This window comes from Linepithema humile, chromosome 6, assembly GCF_040581485.1.
Source record: "Linepithema humile isolate Giens D197 chromosome 6, Lhum_UNIL_v1.0, whole genome shotgun sequence".
NCBI classification, from domain to species: Eukaryota; Metazoa; Arthropoda; class Insecta; order Hymenoptera; family Formicidae; genus Linepithema; species Linepithema humile.
This window is the reverse complement of record NC_090133.1, coordinates 17,720,419-17,738,362: the sequence shown is the minus strand read 5'-3', so window position 1 is coordinate 17,738,362 and position 17,944 is coordinate 17,720,419. Positions and strand designations below refer to the sequence as shown.

The 17,944-nt window shown below is 41.1% G+C and overlaps 1 protein-coding gene across 3 annotated transcripts; it reads right to left on the bottom strand.

The window, feature by feature from the left end:
* Positions 1 to 1,701: 1,701 nt before the first annotated feature.
* On the bottom strand, positions 1,702 to 15,823 carry LOC105674764 (transcription factor SOX-9-like). 3 transcript variants are annotated; one of them, XM_012371327.2, is made up of 5 exons: positions 14,429 to 15,823; positions 10,981 to 11,127; positions 5,643 to 5,979; positions 4,943 to 5,247; positions 1,702 to 4,498 (listed from the first exon to the last, which is right to left on the bottom strand). In XM_012371327.2, the coding sequence occupies exons 1-5, from the start codon at positions 14,653 to 14,655 to the stop codon at positions 4,228 to 4,230; spliced, it is 1,287 nt and encodes a 428-aa protein (XP_012226750.1). In that variant the 5' UTR covers positions 14,656 to 15,823; the 3' UTR covers positions 1,702 to 4,227. The 3 variants fall into 3 exon arrangements, with proteins under 3 accessions (XP_012226750.1, XP_012226751.1, XP_012226749.1); XM_012371328.2 differs by having other exon boundaries at positions 4,943 to 5,256; positions 10,981 to 11,109; XM_012371326.2 differs by having other exon boundaries at positions 4,943 to 5,256; positions 14,429 to 15,817.
* Positions 15,824 to 17,944: the final 2,121 nt, after the last annotated feature.

The following is a 17,944-nucleotide window of genomic DNA, read 5'->3' as shown; positions in this document are numbered from 1 at the left end:
TATTTTTAAATTCAAGAAATAGAATTCAAACTAAATCTAGATTTATAGAAAATACACCAAAAAATATTTATGAGTTTTGAAAAGTTTTAATATTCTTTACAAACATCTGATAGTATCTTCAACGTCTTATCAAGAAATTTATTAACTGTCGTGATGTTTTATTAAAGTCCATTGCGGAAGTATATAAAACGAGAAAAAAAGGGATGTTTGTATTGAGATAAACTCGAGATTTCCAGAAATCAGCACCCGGAAGTTGTTCGATGTTAAAGAACGATCGTCTTCTAGTAAATCGAATGCGCGAGGAAATTAAAATAGATAAAGCGTAAATAGCGACTTTTTTCAACACCCATCAATCGTACTTCAATAAATAACTCTATCGCATTTATGTCACGATTGCTTCTCGGACGCTTCGCTACATCTTCTTTATCCTTTTCACAAAATCCTACCGTATCAAGAGGTCAAGAGAGCCCAGGCACGATTTCCGTTGTTTGTTCCGTTTCGCTGCCTGTTCTCGTCAGTGAATCGCGCTCATTTTATCGAAATCTTGATGACTGACAACGATGCGAGGAAAAAATCAGACGGCCATACGATGATACGGTGAGATGAAAGGACTGACTCTCGTCAAGCTCGTCTGCGACGAGGAGAAAAAAGTCATCCAACTTGATCTAAACCGAGACGCATCGTATCGTATCGTAAACGATTGCCGCGAGTTATTTCTGCCGCGCCAAATAATCTGCCATACAATTCTAACGCAACAAAATTCAATATAAAAGAATTAAAATTACACAATAGAATATAAATGTCGAAAAAAATATATAAGAATTGCAAGTATGATAAAAAATTAATATCTTTCTGAGAAAAACATGAAAAAAAACACAATCATAATAATAAGTTTAGCAGAGATGTCAAAATGCAATTTAAATTATTAATTTACATATCTTAAATTGTCAATATTGTCTATGAAAATTCGTATGCAAGCTGGGTGCCGAGTGTCAGTCAGCTCACGCATGTTAAAAGTACGCGCGCGCACGGCGTAACGGCCGTTTATATATGCGCCTTTTCTCCTTTTAATCTCCTAGATGCGGATAAGTGACATAAAAGTCGCGACATTCCCACGTCCCTTGTCGGGTGGATTTCGATAAGCCCCCCCTGTTTGCTCGACGTCGACCCAGAGAGTAGTGAGAGTAGTCCATTCGCGGTTTTCGGGCTATTAAAAGAGGGAAGTAAAGGGCTCAACAAATATTTGAGACGCGTTGTTACCGCGTGTGACCTAGTCCGCGTACTATTTTATTTCGCTATGCGTGTGTCGTTGCAAATATCATTTAAGAAGGCGAGATAAGATTTTTTATTGGTCTCGCCAAATCGTCGCATGATCCTCTGAAATCGACTCTGACTCGAGAAAAAAATGTCTTTCGTTATAAAGCATTTAAACAATTTTTTTCTTTTTATTTTTTCTCATTTCCGAGATTTTTCGTGAATTAAATTATTGTGTCCACATTGGCTGTTGAAGAAGTATCTTAAACACGTATTTATGAATTTAAATGATTTATTATAATTTAGAACGTTATAATTCCGAGGAACATGAAGTGAAATAACGCTGCAAATGATAATTATTTTGAAAATTATATTGTGTATTTCAAAATATGGGAAACATGTAAATGTATCGGGAAATTGGGAGCGAAAGGGATTAAATGCGACAAATTGACTTTAATCTCCTGTTGCTTTATTTCTACAAATTAGCGTACATCGCACTTATAAATTACGGTTTAATGCTCGCCTTTCAACTACGCTGCGACGTAAATCTACGCTTTCTATCAATCTTCGTAATGCGATGAATAAATATCTAAGTACAAAAGCACGGCTGTCAGCGTAGTAACTAATAAGAGTTAATAATGTATAATATATGCAATCTACATGTTTAAATATGGAGCTGTAAGCTCATTTACATTAGTTGCACGCTCGATATCAGGCTGGTCCCTTCTCGATATAACAGTCGCCTCCAGCAGCGATTTAATCAAACTAAAGTCAGAGATATTCAGATATTAAATTACAAAAAAAAATCATTTTTTAACTTATCGATAAAATTTATTGTTTTTTTAAGTATTTTAGGCAACAATTTTGTTAATTGGATAAATTTGTTTTCGAAAATATATATGTATAATTTTTGGAGGCATTTTGTACAAACATAATTTTTTAATATTGTTTTTCTATTTTTCTTTGACTATGCGAATTTTATATCCTAAAATACTTTGGCCCGTTAAACGAAAAGTGCTAAAACGCACATTTGTTACCACCCTCGATCGTATTTCAGCCGTTTATTTGAACGAGACGTGTGCGAGCGTGCGGCAAACCGACCGATCGACGGTTTATAGCGTCCGCGCGTCTCTCGCGTACATATATATTATTACATTTGGAACGCGCCGTTGGGCACCGTATATATCGAGCGGCCTGTTTGTTTGGCCTGAAATTCTGCGCTTTGGAATGGCCGGCTGTCATGGAATGATGTCATGGTGAGTATCGTGGCCGCGCCTCGTCCACGTTAGTAGAGACTCTCAAGCCGGAGAATGGCCAATCCGCCATTTTCGCGTCGAGTAAAAAGTATGTAACGCAACCATCTCGGATTGCAGGCGATGGTGTGTTAATAAATAATCGCGCAATAGTAATTATCCTAGTAAATTACGAAACAAAGTATTTTGACATCTTAATTAAAGCATTATAGATAATTTGAGAAAGAATAAAAATCTTTAATTTTTGAGAGTACAAATATTGAAAGGAAGTTAGAGAAAAAAGTGGTTCTGCTTATAAAAAAATGAAATGACGTCAAGAAAAATGATCGAAAAATCTAGTAATTTGATTCTACCACTACTCTGACTTGAGTATCTCTAGCAGATAAATCTACAGTAGATCAGAGCGCAACCGGGATTCGATGCGCTCTATATTCCTTAATTAAGTCAGGCGGGGAACGAATTCGCGACGAATTCTGCTAATGTTTTCGGGACATTCACAGTATTACGTAAATGTTATATTATGCTCTTTATTCTGCGCTTGTCAAAATGTGTGATTAAATACTCCTTTCTATTTGGATTACACTGCTTGTGTCAGTTAGTTTAAGGTGAGATACTACGCGAGTGTTCATAATCGCATAATCGTTGCGACACCGAAATTACGTGGAATTGAAGTGATAAGGTTCTAATTTTAGTCGCAATTTCTTTAACGACTCGGAAATCCCAAAGTGACACAGCTTTCATATTTATCTGTACTCCTCTCGTTCTATAAATTCGCAATGTTATCGAACGCTAGAGATAACACCGGCATCCTTCCTGGAGAAGGTATGCTGTTCTAAAACCGAAGCAGGTGATATCTGAGATATCTGCGTTACACTAGTTATGAACTGTATCACACGAAGCTCGCGATTAGCCGCGCATTCTGCACACAATTCGCGATCAGGTTCGCGTATATATTTATTAATAAGATTTATCTCGTTAATTACGTTGTATTTGGCTATCTTTTGGACTCCACAGCAACGCCGCAAAGACTTAACATCGCGGTGATTATTCCAATCACAATTCATTTATACAATCTGTATTCGTAACGCTATATAATAAAATAGTCGACGTAATAAAATAAAATGTATTTACGTTTTGCGTCCGTACAAAACTTTATCCACGGAAATATCTACAGGGTGTCCGGTCTATCAACCGAGAAAAAATGGTGTAATATGGTCAGATGTAAATATATATAATTAGTTATGAAAAGATCTAATAACATATGTAATTTTATATGATCATATAAAATTCAGATCTTGTCATAACTAATTGTATATATTTACATCTGACCAATTGTACCATTTTTTCTCGGGAACAAATATTTTGGAGACAACTTTTTCAATAAACTTGGCATCGATTTTTCGTTAACGAAGATTTGTTAATTGCAATTGAAACCAAGCAACAAGTTTTTGATTTCTAAATAATTTCAGGGCAATTTCAAAACTTATATGACTTTATTTAATTATCTTTTTTACACAAGATCGACATAGATGAATCGAATTAGATAAAAATCGACAACAAATTCCGAAAATCTGTCCTTAAAATATTTCTCGGTGGATCCGAGACAACCTATGTCTTTTCTTACTCGCTTATTTATACATAAATCGAACATTCAACGATACTCCGGTGTGCCTCTTGGCGCACCAGCGTAAAAATGTCGTCACGTTTACCTCATTTTGGTCTACATGTAATTCGGCCACGATGTCTCGATGCCAGGTACATAGCGATGCGCGTATTGCGCGTAGGGCGTAGATACATGCGGATGGCTCATCTGCGTAGTCGCGTGCGAATGATGCGCGTTATGGGCGGATATGTACTGGACCGGCGGAAGGGGAGGCTGCAACTCGTGGTACCTGACCATTTCCTGAGTCCTGTCCTCCCAAGACGATACCTCCGCCATCGCTTGCTCGGAACAGTGACGTTTGATCGGCCTTTCGATCTCCTCTTCGTATCTGAAAAAGCAAAGCGTATTCCCGACGTCTCGTAAAACGCACGAAGAAAAGAAGTAAGCAAAATTGGTGAAAATTTTAAGAAATTTACTAAGCTATGTTTTTACGACGCATTCTATTTGTCGACTGGAATCATGTGCGGATGTTAATATTTGCGTTGAAGATAAAGAATGCTCGAAAAAAGATGTATGAAAAAATAGACATAATAATTATAACGAGTGAGTTACAAATAGAGATAACAAAATAAGTAGAATAATTTAACTTTTATATTCCATCGATATTATTCTCATATATTTTTTTTTTTTTTTAGATAATACGTGAGTGTATAATAATCTTTGTTTAAAATGCGTGTCTTCGAGGCTTCCAATATGTTATCATGAATTCTTTTAAAACGCAATCTTCAATTTGCAAGTGAAATTATATATATACAAATATGATGCTCCTTACCTGTTGAGTAACCATTGCGAGGCGGTGGTGACTTGCACAGGTGGATACTGATGTATCGGAGCGCTCTGGGGTGGTAGATATTGGTCGAGCTCGTTGCTCTCGACCTCGCACTCCTGGAAATTCACCGGGAGATTCAGGCCGAGCCCGCCCAAAGTGCCGAGGCCATTCAACTGGTTCTCCTCGCCGGCCAGGCCGTCTCCGACTTCAATGTACCGGAGATCGACCGGTGGTTGCTGATGCGGGGATTCGCTCGACGACGTACCGCTGACCAGCTCTTGATAGTACACGGTGTTATTCTGCGGAAGCTGATTGTTCTGCGCATTAAACATTTTCATTTCGCATGACGTCGGCGATTGGCATGATGCAACTGACTCTTATCGGGTAAAAGTGGCCTTAGATAATTATATTCATAGTCGATCAAAAAATTTATTTTTTCATTTGAATATGATTTTAATACAACGACATATCAATTTGACTTTTTATCTTAATTGCATACAAATTTGTTGAATTATTTAAATGCATGTTGTAATTTAGAATTACAAAGATTTTATTTTTGCGCCAACTTTATTATAATTCAATATTTGTAATAATTTAGAGACAACAGAATAACTGAATAACGTCGATATAATTATTTAAATATCATTTTTCTCATTAAGTCATAAAATTTCGGCAAATCATAAAGGACAAATTAATCAGGTACCTGATTAACGTAGTGCTGTCCTCTGGGTGTCGTGGGGGGTGTCGGCGGTGACAGACCCTGACTGGGTGTCGTGGGTGGCGAAGAGCTCACACCACTTTGCGGTGAATTGGGTCCTTGAACACCTCGAGGACTCATGTCTTCCTGTTTCAAGGACCTGGAAACGCTGAACGTCACGTTGCTCTGGTTCCTCGAGGGTGAATTTTCGCGGCCGGAAGACGGCCCGTTCTGCTTCCGGCGTCGGGGTTGGTACTTGTAATCGGGATGCTCGCGCTTGTGAATAACGCGCAGGCGATCGGCCTCTTCGATAAAGGGTTTCTTGTCGTTTTCGGACAGGAGTCTGTGATCAGCCGAGATATAACAAGAAATTTAAATTGCCAGACAACAAAAGAATTATTCTCTCTCAGTATTCTATAAGCCTAACAATATTTTTTAAGATGCAATCCAATCATAGTCTTTAACTTTCTGTCTTAGTTTGCAGTCTTAGTTTTTTGCATCGCGTAAAATTTTCAATTATCACGCTAGTATAATTTTAAAATATTGTGAAACCGTTTTCAAGCTCAGTCGTGAAATCTGTCATCGGCCCGACGTGATTCACGTCTCTCGCACTCGCGTGCGCATATCTCGCGCCGCTCGTAGACCGACGTCTCTCCGCTATCCGGCATCAGAAGAGGCTCGAACGAGAACATTTCCATCGGCGTCTGATATACTCTCGAACAGTCGAAATGGGGGGTCTGGTTAGTGTTTCTGAGCGCGTTAAAGCGTGCGCCCGCGCGCACAATCCGACGCCACCGACTCGATGTTAGTCAGCTTCACAGCGGCCGTGCTCGACGTGCGACTCGGTGCCCGGTTATGGTCCTTAATGCTCTGTGTTTATATTCCCACTGGGCTCGTAAACTGCGCGGCCGATAAGGTTTTCCGGTGTAATAGAGAACTCGAGGAGATCTCGAGGATTTCCGTCATACACCGCCGACAGTGATTTATACTGTTTAAACGATTCGCAAGATTCATATTTTTCGCCTTTTAAACGCGCTATCAGTATACGAATGATAAATTTACTTTGTAATATGCAGGCTGATCTCAGATTCACCATGCTTTCGTTTATCCACAATATCTATAATTTAGTGCACATTTGTTTCTTTCAAAGAAAAATTTATTTTCTCAAGTATCATTCATATTAATTGTATTCCGAATAATATACATTCACGAGAAAAAACTGTTGACACAAAAATTGTTCGAGAAAGCTTTCAATGCGTTATCTGAAGTATTTGCAAGCTCGGGATTTAAATCCCACGACGGGAGCTTAAGCTCTCGAATGGGTTGACACACGTTGAAGGCGCGTATCTCAAACTTAACCGACGGTGTTTTGTCACTGACAGAAAGACAGAGAGAAAGGGAGCGCGACAGACTGACGAAGCGGAAGACGAAAAGAGAAAACCCATCTGGTCAATGGACTTGCCACGAGCTTTTTTTCGCCAGTGCGGGTGCCGACGATAGCGAACCGTCGCAGTCTCCCTTTTTCCTCGCCAGATGCAACGCAGGGTCAGCCAATTTAGATCGGCCTCTCGCCAGTAATCTATACGAGGTTACTTTGCGCGTATCAGATGTTACCCTGTGAAAGATCGTCGAAGGAGAGACATTCACACGGGCAAAGGTCGCGCGTCGCAATCCGTGAATCTCCATCGTGGGACATTAATTGAATTATCACGCTTGTCATCTCGGATAACCGACAAATCGAGAAATCGTCCGACTTTCTCGAAACGTTAATTACACGGTCGAAGCGGCAATAATTGCTCGGCCAGACATGTAACATTGAATATTAAAAAAACCGCGACTAATGACGCCTTCAGTAAAAAGGCGTAATTCTGCAAACGTAATGCAGATTCGAGCGGCGATAAAATTACAAACTCTCAGTTGAAATAGCAATTTGTATTCTTTTACTTGGAGCCGGATAGCGCTACCGCGGTGTTTCGGTCGAAGGAAATGCGACGTGTGGAGGAATCGTTTCTTCCGGGAGATAAGGCAGATTTACCTGTTCTCGTCACGCGCTATTTGCAGGAGGGCACGGGGAGCGGGAGGGCGGGTTCGGAAAAATTCACCTGACGGGCACAAGGCGCCTATTGTGGTCCCTGGGGGCCTCCCCCCCTTTATCTCCGGCAGGAACCGGCCGGCAGCTGCGAGCACGCGCCAAGGATGAACCAGGGGGATATCTGTTTTCCTTTTGTCGACAAACACATCGCGTTTGGAGTATCCGAATGGTGATACGTTTCGAGACGACGCAAAAGAAGAGAGAGAGAGAGGGAGAGCGAGCGAGAAAAAGATTTATTTCCAGTCACCGGCACCTGGCCTTCTTATCGGGATCGAGAGACAAGTCGGCGTCCAAGTCCGCAAGGATTCGACGTATCGACTGACGGGGTTAAAATTCCTGTGCCGGAAGCGCTAAAAGAAGCCTATCCTATTACATTTTGCGTCATGTTATTTTCGTCGTACTTTTGCAATTGATATGCGAACTGTGCAATGTTTTAAGTCGCTATCGTTCGCTTTTACTGTTTATAGAGATTCTCTACTGTAATCTTATTGTATATTTTTTTTAATTACATCTTATATTTTCATTTTTTAATGTGTAATATCATAAATATCATGACAATTCGACTGTAACGATATCTTCTTTTACTCACTTGTCGTTTCAGTTATGAAGTCTCACAAACCACCGCGTCATCAATGCTCCGATCTGTACGTACGCCGATCTTCGCAAGCACGATCCTCGCGGAACTTCGCGCTTTATCAGCCTCATCGATTCGCTCATGTAGCAATTACTCTAGTACTGTGTTCATTACCGAAGATGACTGTATCGTTTGTTGCTACACGGGGGTAAATCAAAACGTCAAAGCGCGGCGCACGGCAATGTCTCTCAATCGCGGGCCGATCACGTAAATTCGATTCTCCACGCGCGACGAAGGCGCTTGAAGACGATTTGGCTAGTTCATTCGCGCTTATTACAAGGAACCTTGGCACAGTCACGAAAATATCTCTCGTGTTCGGACGAAAGTGCTAATTGGCACTAGGTCCATACGGAGAGGTGCTAAATAATTACTTTTTAAAAGCCGAAAAGCATAGGTCAACGTATCCTATCTCAAGGACGACTTTTGTTTCTTCCGAGTTACAAGCAACAGTTATACCTACTCGGTTTCAATACAAGAATTTTTAATTTCACCTCCGACATGCAGCCTTCTTCTTCCTTGCGTACGTTTAGCTGTACACGGACATCAAGATTTGTATACAAATAATAAACACGTCATTCGGTTCCGCCGACGGGCGTTACAGACCGATAGATCGCTAATGACCCTCGATACAGTGTTAGGAAAAAATCGATTGATCCTCAATGCGCGCGGACAACGTTTTATCTTTCGGCGAAAGCTCCGTCGTGACAATCGTCGGGGATATCGATCGTCGATCTTTGGCGAGCGATCGCGATCGGAGCCGGTGTTATTAAATGATTCGCGACGGGGGTCCTTGTCGGCGCGTCCTCTGATGATCGTTTATATGGCCCACTGGGGCACCTCGTTAGTCCCAACCAGGAAACGGAATCGTACACGAGTCATTCCCGAGCCCGCGTATACAGGATGTATCAAAAGTCGCGTACTTTCTCTCGGCCGCTGTGTTAATTCTAGAAAGCTATCTATAATTTTTAAACGCTGGCACTACAAATCATAAGATTAATTAAACAAATAAGTAACATTTGAAAGAACTTTACGATAAGTGTTACTAACATTATCTTCATAGCAATCGTGAATTTTGACAGCTTGTATGATGTAATAAGAAGAAAATTTGAAAGGTTAAAGATTTGATAAACAATACGAGGTTTTAGTGACGGAGAATGACGTGAACGTTAAGAGGATTCGTTTCTGGTTATAAAAGAGAACCGCCAACGTCACGCAAAGTGTGTTCTCCGCCGTTACATATGCGCGACCCGAGTTCACGGGTCTCGAGAAGCAGGAACACTTGTACCACGTGCAGCTTAAGCGCCACGTGGTACGAGTGTGTTTAATATACGTGCCGTTGCCTTCAGAAGCAAAAAAAAAAGAAGCATTCGCGAATTCGCTGGTAAAAATAGAACGGGTTACGTACGAACAAGTGGTCACGGGAATTGGAACGCAGTGACTCCGAACTTTTGCGCAATCTTCATTTGACTCTTTCCGGCTCAGCGATTTTAAATCGATAGCCATAGTCTTACGTAAGTGAAATTGTATGATTTCGAAACAATTAAAACATTATCTTCATTTCTCTTTTGACAGCTGATTCTTTCTAAATCGTTATGTGAAAAGAATAAGATTTTTTAAATTAAAATTATTGCAGTACAAAAAGTAAAGTTCACAATAAAATTTCCATAAGTTTCTTTTTAACAATTTGCTACATCAACTGCTTTGATCATTTCTGCGCCGCAATAAGTTTATCGAAAATTATTAGAAGAGCGAAAATGTTTTTAAAGTTTTAATACGACAAGTTAATAATTGCCATCAAAGACGCAGATAAAAAATTTCAGTTTATTATATATGTAATTATATTTATCAATTATTTCAAAACAATTATTATAATGATTAATCGCGTCGGCAAAGATTCTTTAAACCTGTCTTCTCGAGTGAATTTAACGCACGAGCTTAAAACCGTTGAATCGATAAGCGCACAGGTGGCTTCGAATGAACGGCAGCTGAAACGATCAACAACAAATTTCCATGCAGCTCGCGATTATCCGATTTTCTGCGAATAAGGCGAGCGCGAATAAGGATCAGCGAGCGCGATTCTCTCGCATGGCTGACCGCCGCCTGGCCGAGCTCGCATCTGTGAGAGAATCGCGCTTATCAGATCGGGAGAACGGAGAAGCATCCGATTGAAGACACGTGGTGCCGATTAATTTTATCGAAACAGTGTCTTTCCGCCAGCCGGGGAGGCCGCTGGATGTTGTTTGTCGACTGAACACTCGGACTGCAAACTTAATCCTCGAGCGCAGATTTTCATACGACCGAAATAAGAAAGAATTGAATGAGAAATTAAAATAATTTTTAACCATTTTTGTCAGATCTCAATTTAAATAATTATAAGAACATCGACAAACTTTAACGTTATAATATAACTGAATAAGTTTAAGGAAAAATATAATGAAACAAAGAGAATATATACTTTTGAATGTAAATATGTAGATAATAATGCATAAGATTAATAATTTTTCGTTAGTTGAAAATAATTGAATATTAGCTTTCTAAAATGCAGGATTTATTATTGAGTTATACTACTGTTTCGGCTCAAAATATTGACGCAAACATAAAGAATGCACGACACTCACCGCCATAACTTTCCCAGTGTTTTCGACAGCTCGGCGTTGTGAAGCTGAGGATATTGATCGGCTAGTTTTCGCCTTGCAGCCTGAGCCCACACCATAAACGCGTTCATGGGCCTTTTGACGTGGGCCGCCCTTTTGTCGCCGGAGCCCCTGCAATTCGAAGACATTATCTTCATTGGAAACGATAGCTCTCTACAAATTTATGCGAACATACACGTTCTAATGTCTACAGACAATTCTTTATTTATTTCGTTGTTACATAATCACTATTTGTAAAGTATTAGTTCGAATGACTTGACACATAGTTCATTCAACACTATAACATAATTTTAATATTGTATTTACATTCTTATTATTTGTGATAGTTCAGCGCTTTCATCAACCTCTTCCGCAAAACAAATGTCTTTATGATAAATTTGATATTTCTAGCGTATTAAATATTTTTCAAGGTTTTTGTGAAACTGCGTAGATCACTGCTTTCTTATGATTGAATAAAACGCGTGCTGCATCAATGAGAGGTTTTTTTTCAGATCGCGCGGTAGAAATAAAAGCGAAATTTGACAGCAAGGGCTTCCTCTCTCTCTCTCTCTATCCCGTCGGCCATTCTGGCGGATAATCTTGGTGACTTGCAGAAGAAAATAACCAGAGGCGACGGCACGTATATACATATACACACATATGTATCCGTATCGGGTTTTGCCGCGCGTACCACCCCCGGGTCATCCTGGCGAGCGCGCGGAGCGCGTTTAAAACCGGCCTTAAAATAACACCGTGGCTGCCGACGTGTGATGGGTAGGAATGGACGTATCCCTTTCTTTCCGAGAAGATGACTTTATAAAACTTTTGCCCCGTCCGGCCGGGGATCGACGTGACTGACGTGATTGCCGCGCCGGAGAGAGATCCTGGGACCCCCCTGTTTTTCTTTTTGCCCTTAATCGAGGATTCTTTAAGGACTCACGCGGTCGGAGCGAGCGATCGAGGCGCGAAGAACGGGCGGCATACGGTATACGAGATGATTTTTTTTTATTGTTAGACAGATCAAAAAATAGACGATGCTTTAAGGTTCTACTCTGAAGCAATTAAATCGAGATATCTGCAGATGATACTTTACGATGATATCTCATAAGTTTGTCGCGATCAATTTCTAATACGTGTGCGATAAAAAAATTATCCCGAAAGATGCTGGTGAGGGAAATAGATCAAGAATAGCACGTAGCTTGTGCAAGTGGCTTGCGCAATCAGATCTATAAGCGTTCAATATCCGCGCGGAGATTGCATGGGGATAAGCATGGCGAATGCGCGTAACGCGGGTGAAAAGGACTCCGGCGCGCGTCTCAAGGATTCGAAAGCGGTCCCCCCGTATATTTCGGCCTCTTTGAAATGAGAGGGGCGTTAAATCCGTGTGTAAACCCGCGGAGCCGTTGGTAATTAGCGTGGGCCCACTAACGAGGGTTTTCACGGCGCTCCTCGGCGTAAGCGCGGCATACACGAGGCGTCACGACACGCGCGTTTTACCTGAATACGCGCAAGGTACGCTTATATGTGCGACTTAGCGTTCGCGCGATGTAGGCGTGGTGCCGTGCAAAATGGCACGAATGTACAACAGAAGCACCGAGGACCGTTCAACGTCGCAAGGAAAAACCCCGATTTATCGCCGGAATCTTACATAAGCGGTGTTGCGCCAAAAAGAAATTAACGCAAACACGAATGATTGAAAAAAACATAATTATTTGCACAGCTGTGACGGCAACTCGAAATTCTTAAATTTAATGCACTCGGAATTATTATTTCACGTAAAATGCGATTTTTTATCATCCGGATTAATGTTCAGTCCCGCATGCCAGAGCTAGAAGTAAACTCAAACTCTGCAAGGTGCATGATATGGTCTCACGAAATCCATGGGAATTAAAAAGCAATTGATTTTATCGAGTATTTATCGAGCATTATAAGCACCGCACCCTCTGCAGCTACCCTGCGATAACCCTGTGATTGAGGATTAGCGATAAGCGCGTATGTCGGTGATTTCTATTGCAGCGTGCTTTTCTCTAATGTACCTAATCACTGTTCTTCACTCACAACCAGTGAGCAGTTGAACTGCTCTAGCATTTTATCTTTAATGTATCTTAACGCGACAGCCGTGAAAATTCTTCCGAAAAATTCTTTGTATATTTAACAATATAAAGAGAACACGATAATATCGTCAATATAACAAATCTTCTTTATAGATAATCCAATTTTTAAAATTTTAACATAAGTGAATAGAATTCTAGCTTTTGAAAAATTGTAGAATTTCTGATATTTAAAAAAAATGTATTTCGATTAACAATAAATTCTTGTATTTTATTCTCGTTTATAAGGACAGAAAAAAAATTCCGCAATTAGAAACATCGGCTTGCAGCATCGGCGGCCATCGCAGCGGATCGATCGGCGTGTTGCACAATTTTCCGCGAATCGAGGTCATGCTCGCGATTTTATCGAGCCCACCGCGATCTAATAATTTTTCTTGACGAGCATGACGCATCCCGAGGACACCGCCAATGATTGCCCCCGCAAGCACGGGAAGAGAAATCACTTTACATTTTTTTTTTTTTTCCCCGGGCGTTATCAGTTATTTTAAGACCGCCTTCCTTCCCACGATACGGCGAGCAGCCGTATGCGGGACGCGGCGATCGGGCATTAATTAGCCAATTTGCGTTAATTGGCCGCCGAGGACATTTTTCCGCGAGACGTGCGTTTCCCAGGCCGGGGAAACGAGTGCGTCATAATTGAGTTAGCGTTACGTATTTTTAAGACCGCACCACGCTTCCTTGCCCTCGTCTTCTCTCCCCGACGACTACGTCGCGCCGTTTCTTCGTTCCTCCTCTTTCTTTTTTGAATTTTTTTCCTTTTCTTTCGCAGCCTTACCGTCGCGCGAGTTAAGCCCGCGGGGCTTAACAGCAGCCACACACGTGTGTGTATGTATGTATGTATGTTAACGCGTCGCTAATACGACTCGCGATGATTAAAACATCCGAGAAAACATCGAGAATTGCGAAGAAGTTAGAAAAGGAAGAGATGCGTCTCGAAAACAAGTTTTTATTTTGACAATTGATTTTCTCTGCTAAATAAAAGGAATTAAAATATCGGAAATTTAGAGTACAACGTAAAATATGAAGCATTAATGAGAGATATCAAAATAATATTAAAATATTAATAAAACAGGCACTTACAGTATTTTATTTATCAGACAATGAAGTAACTTCACACACATACCGATCATATCGATATTTCTTGTATTTTTTTTGAGAATATCTGTCTTTTTTTTTCACACAATTTGATTAAGACTGTGGACGAATAAGCATAATCTCTTGAAGCGCGCAAGCAGATTATTCGAAATTTTTCATCATTCAGGCAATGCAACGCAACATTGAAGAAGAAAAAATTGGATTATCACGCCGATTATCACACTTACTTGGTGGCAACCGGCACCAGAGTCCAGTCGTATCCCTGGAGAACCTTGGCGACGGCTGCGCTGATCCCCTCGCCACCGTTCGCGGTGACCGCCGCCGCGGCGGCGGCCGTTGCCGATGCTTTGCCGCTGCCGTTGATGTTGTTATTGTTGTTATTATTGTTGTTATTTCCACCTGCTGGCGAAATGGACGCGCTGGAGCTCTCCGGCTTGACGTCGTTCATCTTCATCCCCTTCGTCGTAACGGGAGTCGCAAAGGTTGAATCGTAAAGTCGCACGGTCGCATACGATCAGACTTGCCGATTTATCGCGCGCGACACGCTCATCTCGGCGAAGATTAGTCGCCGTTCAATTAGTCATCGCTGCGTTATCGCTACCGTTTTCTTATCGCTTTATCATCGCGACGAGCGCACTTTTGTCTCGTTAACGATAATTTTGCCGATATTCCGCCGACGTTATCCGATCTCTCTCCCTTCCTCCGCGGACGACTTTGGATATCACGTTTCAATCGTGTTCACTGTTATGTTTAAGTTATTTCAGCTCGCGATTAACCCGCGATGCTGCGTATCTGCGTGATTCAGTGGTAAAGGTCTCGGTTTTATCTGCGTCGCTCGTTTTGTTGCCCGTCGCAGTTCGCCAACTCTTTCTTATCTGCTTTTCTTTGTGTCTCAGCTGGCGCACTTGATTTCCTTCAAGATAACAGATTTTTTTTTCAAGAAAGTGAGATCGATCTGCAATCCTGTTGAATCGATAACCGTTTGTTTTCTTCGGCAAATTAGTCTTCTTATCCTTGCTCGTAGATCATTGCACTTTGCTCCAACGATGACGGGAGTCAGCGGCTATCCTCAATTCTCTCAATCGGCTAGCATACGTCTTAGTGGATAAATAAGTAGATAAATTCCGCTGACGTTTAAGCGTAATCTTGTATCGCTACAGTTTACCATTTAACGTGTTTCATCTTTGAAAGGAATAACAATTGCATCCAAGTGCTGTCACGTCGCGAAATCGTTCGGAACAGGATTATTTTGGAGCGTTCACAGGATCTTTCGACGCGTACGACAGCTTCAACCGATTCAAACGATTTAATCGCAAGCGACTGTCAATTCGCGATCCTAGTCCAGCCTCGCGCGCGCGCGCGCGCGAGATTCGCTCGATTCGCACCTCTCGTTTCTCCGAATCCGTCGTGGGCGTTCGAATGTATCACATATCGGCACCGACTCCAAAGTGACTTCAAAATTCCGCTCGACAGATTCGCGCTCGCGTGGAACTCGCGCCGAGTTCAAGCCGCGGGGTACGTGGGTGCTTGTCGCGCGATCGGCGCTCGAGTGAGGTGGTTGTATCGCCTCGGGGCAGTTTCCACCACGAGGCTGACATCGTTCTCGTTTGGGGGCGGGGCGAAGGCAGCTGGTAACACTTGTTGCTCCGCGAGCCTCAGCCGTCCGTCGCGTGCATCGGGTAGGGAGACGACGGCCCCGACAGCAGCAGCGGTGGAAGTGGCCGGGACATCTCGCAGTGGAAGCGAGACGAGGGAGAGGCACGAGGCATTCGCTCGGCGTATCTTACGTTCGTGGTGTTGGATCGTTGCCGGCTCCGGAGTGCGTACGCGCACAAGGAACGCAGCCAAATAAGGCGGCACCCACGAGGTCGCGGCGTTTTTCGTCTCATTATATCATGCTTATATTGTCAACGTCGAAAATTCAACGTTATAATTACAATAAAAATCATAATTAACAACGAAAAGATCAATTTTGGTAGACACAAGAAGTAATAAATTTGTTACTTGTTAATAATGTACATAATTATAAAATAATTATTATAATTAAAAAATTAATATAAAGCTATTGCACGGTCAAAACTCTTGTTTCTTAAAAATTAATTTTTAGAGTCTTTTAATACAAGAACAAAGTTTAATTTAATTTTTTTCGTGTGTTTTTTTACGCTTGCGAATTGTCGGCTAGGTATTTTGCAGTGTTTAAATATTTGTTCGACTTTTCAGACGTTGACTTGAACCTTTAACACAAGTTTCATTAATACGCGATGAGACTACTTTCTTAGGCTTTTTCTAACATTTCATATTTTAATGCTAAATATTGATATCGCGCCAAGGACAGAGTCAAAGCAAATATTGCCATCTTCTGATTGACTGAAGAAAAGATCTTTTGCAATAAGGTTGCACCATCCGACTGCAACGTAGCTGCATCCTGCAGCCTTTTTTTTGCACTCACCGAGATCACTCGCTAACCGACAATCAGACAATAATAATATCGCGATCTCTTTCTCTTTCGTTCTGTCGGACAGATCATTTCCCCTCCCTCGTGACACCGCGATTCCCTCCTTCTTCGTGCTGTCGGATTGCCGGTCATTCCATTTATATTTCGGTGCTCTCGCCACTCTTTGCTGACAAGAGAGTTTCCATGGTTACGATATCCTCCGGGAGGAGAACCAATCGGGTTTCTGCTCTGCTCCACCTATCTTTTGCCTCGTCTTTTTCCTTTCCTCCTTTCTTCCTCCTTCTTCTCCCTTTCTCTTCGTTCAAACACTCCGTCGTTACCGTTCGCGATCTCTCTTCTTCCCACACCCGGTACCGTCGATTGGTCCGCCGGTCGGTTGCAATTATGACGTCACAAGGAGGAGAATACGCACTGCATCAAGACCGGTTGCACTTATGGTTGCATGTTGCACTCATCGACCGATCCTCGCGACGACCGCACACTCGCGTTAAAGTGACATTTTATATTCAATGAAGAAAGTTCCAACACAAGAACGAAATGAGTTCACATTTTGCACGAGCCATTTTTGATATAATTTTACATTTAAAATCAATTTCGTAAGTTATGGATTTGTCTTTCATATTTTTATGTTAATTTGCTTTCAGCAAACGATGCAAAAAAATATCGTAAATATACAAAAGAAACTAGCTGTGGATATTTTTATTGAAAAATGGGATTATAGTGCATACAAAATTAATAAACAGCAACTCTATAAATTAAAAATTGTTCGGCTTTGATAAACTTTATGAATAATTTACAAAATTTATTATATAAATGTTTTTCATAAAATTAGCAAAATTTCGTTGTTGTAATAATCATATTATAATTCTCATTCCTCTAAAATAGAATAAGTCGTATTTTAAATCAATTTTATAATAAGTAATTAAATCTATAAAATATTTAAAATATCTCTAAAATATAATTAGTTGTTTAGTTCGTAATTATGCTATTATTAATAAAAAATACGTAACGTAAATTGTATGTTTCTTTGATGAAAGGAAGAAAGCAATTTATCCTCTTTCTTTCTCTCTCTTTTACTTTTATGGGTCAGCAAGGATGTCCTCCTTCAGATTTGTTAATTGCGCGTTAAAATTGCGTTTGCATCTCCCAGCGCACATAAATCTTGACGCGTGTGGATATGCGCAAGCAACTGTCTTTGGAAGGCAGCTCAAGTCATTAATCAAGTCGGTTGTAATTAACGATTTCGTAAGCTTTAGTCCGGGAAGTCCAAGCAAATTAATTAGAAAGC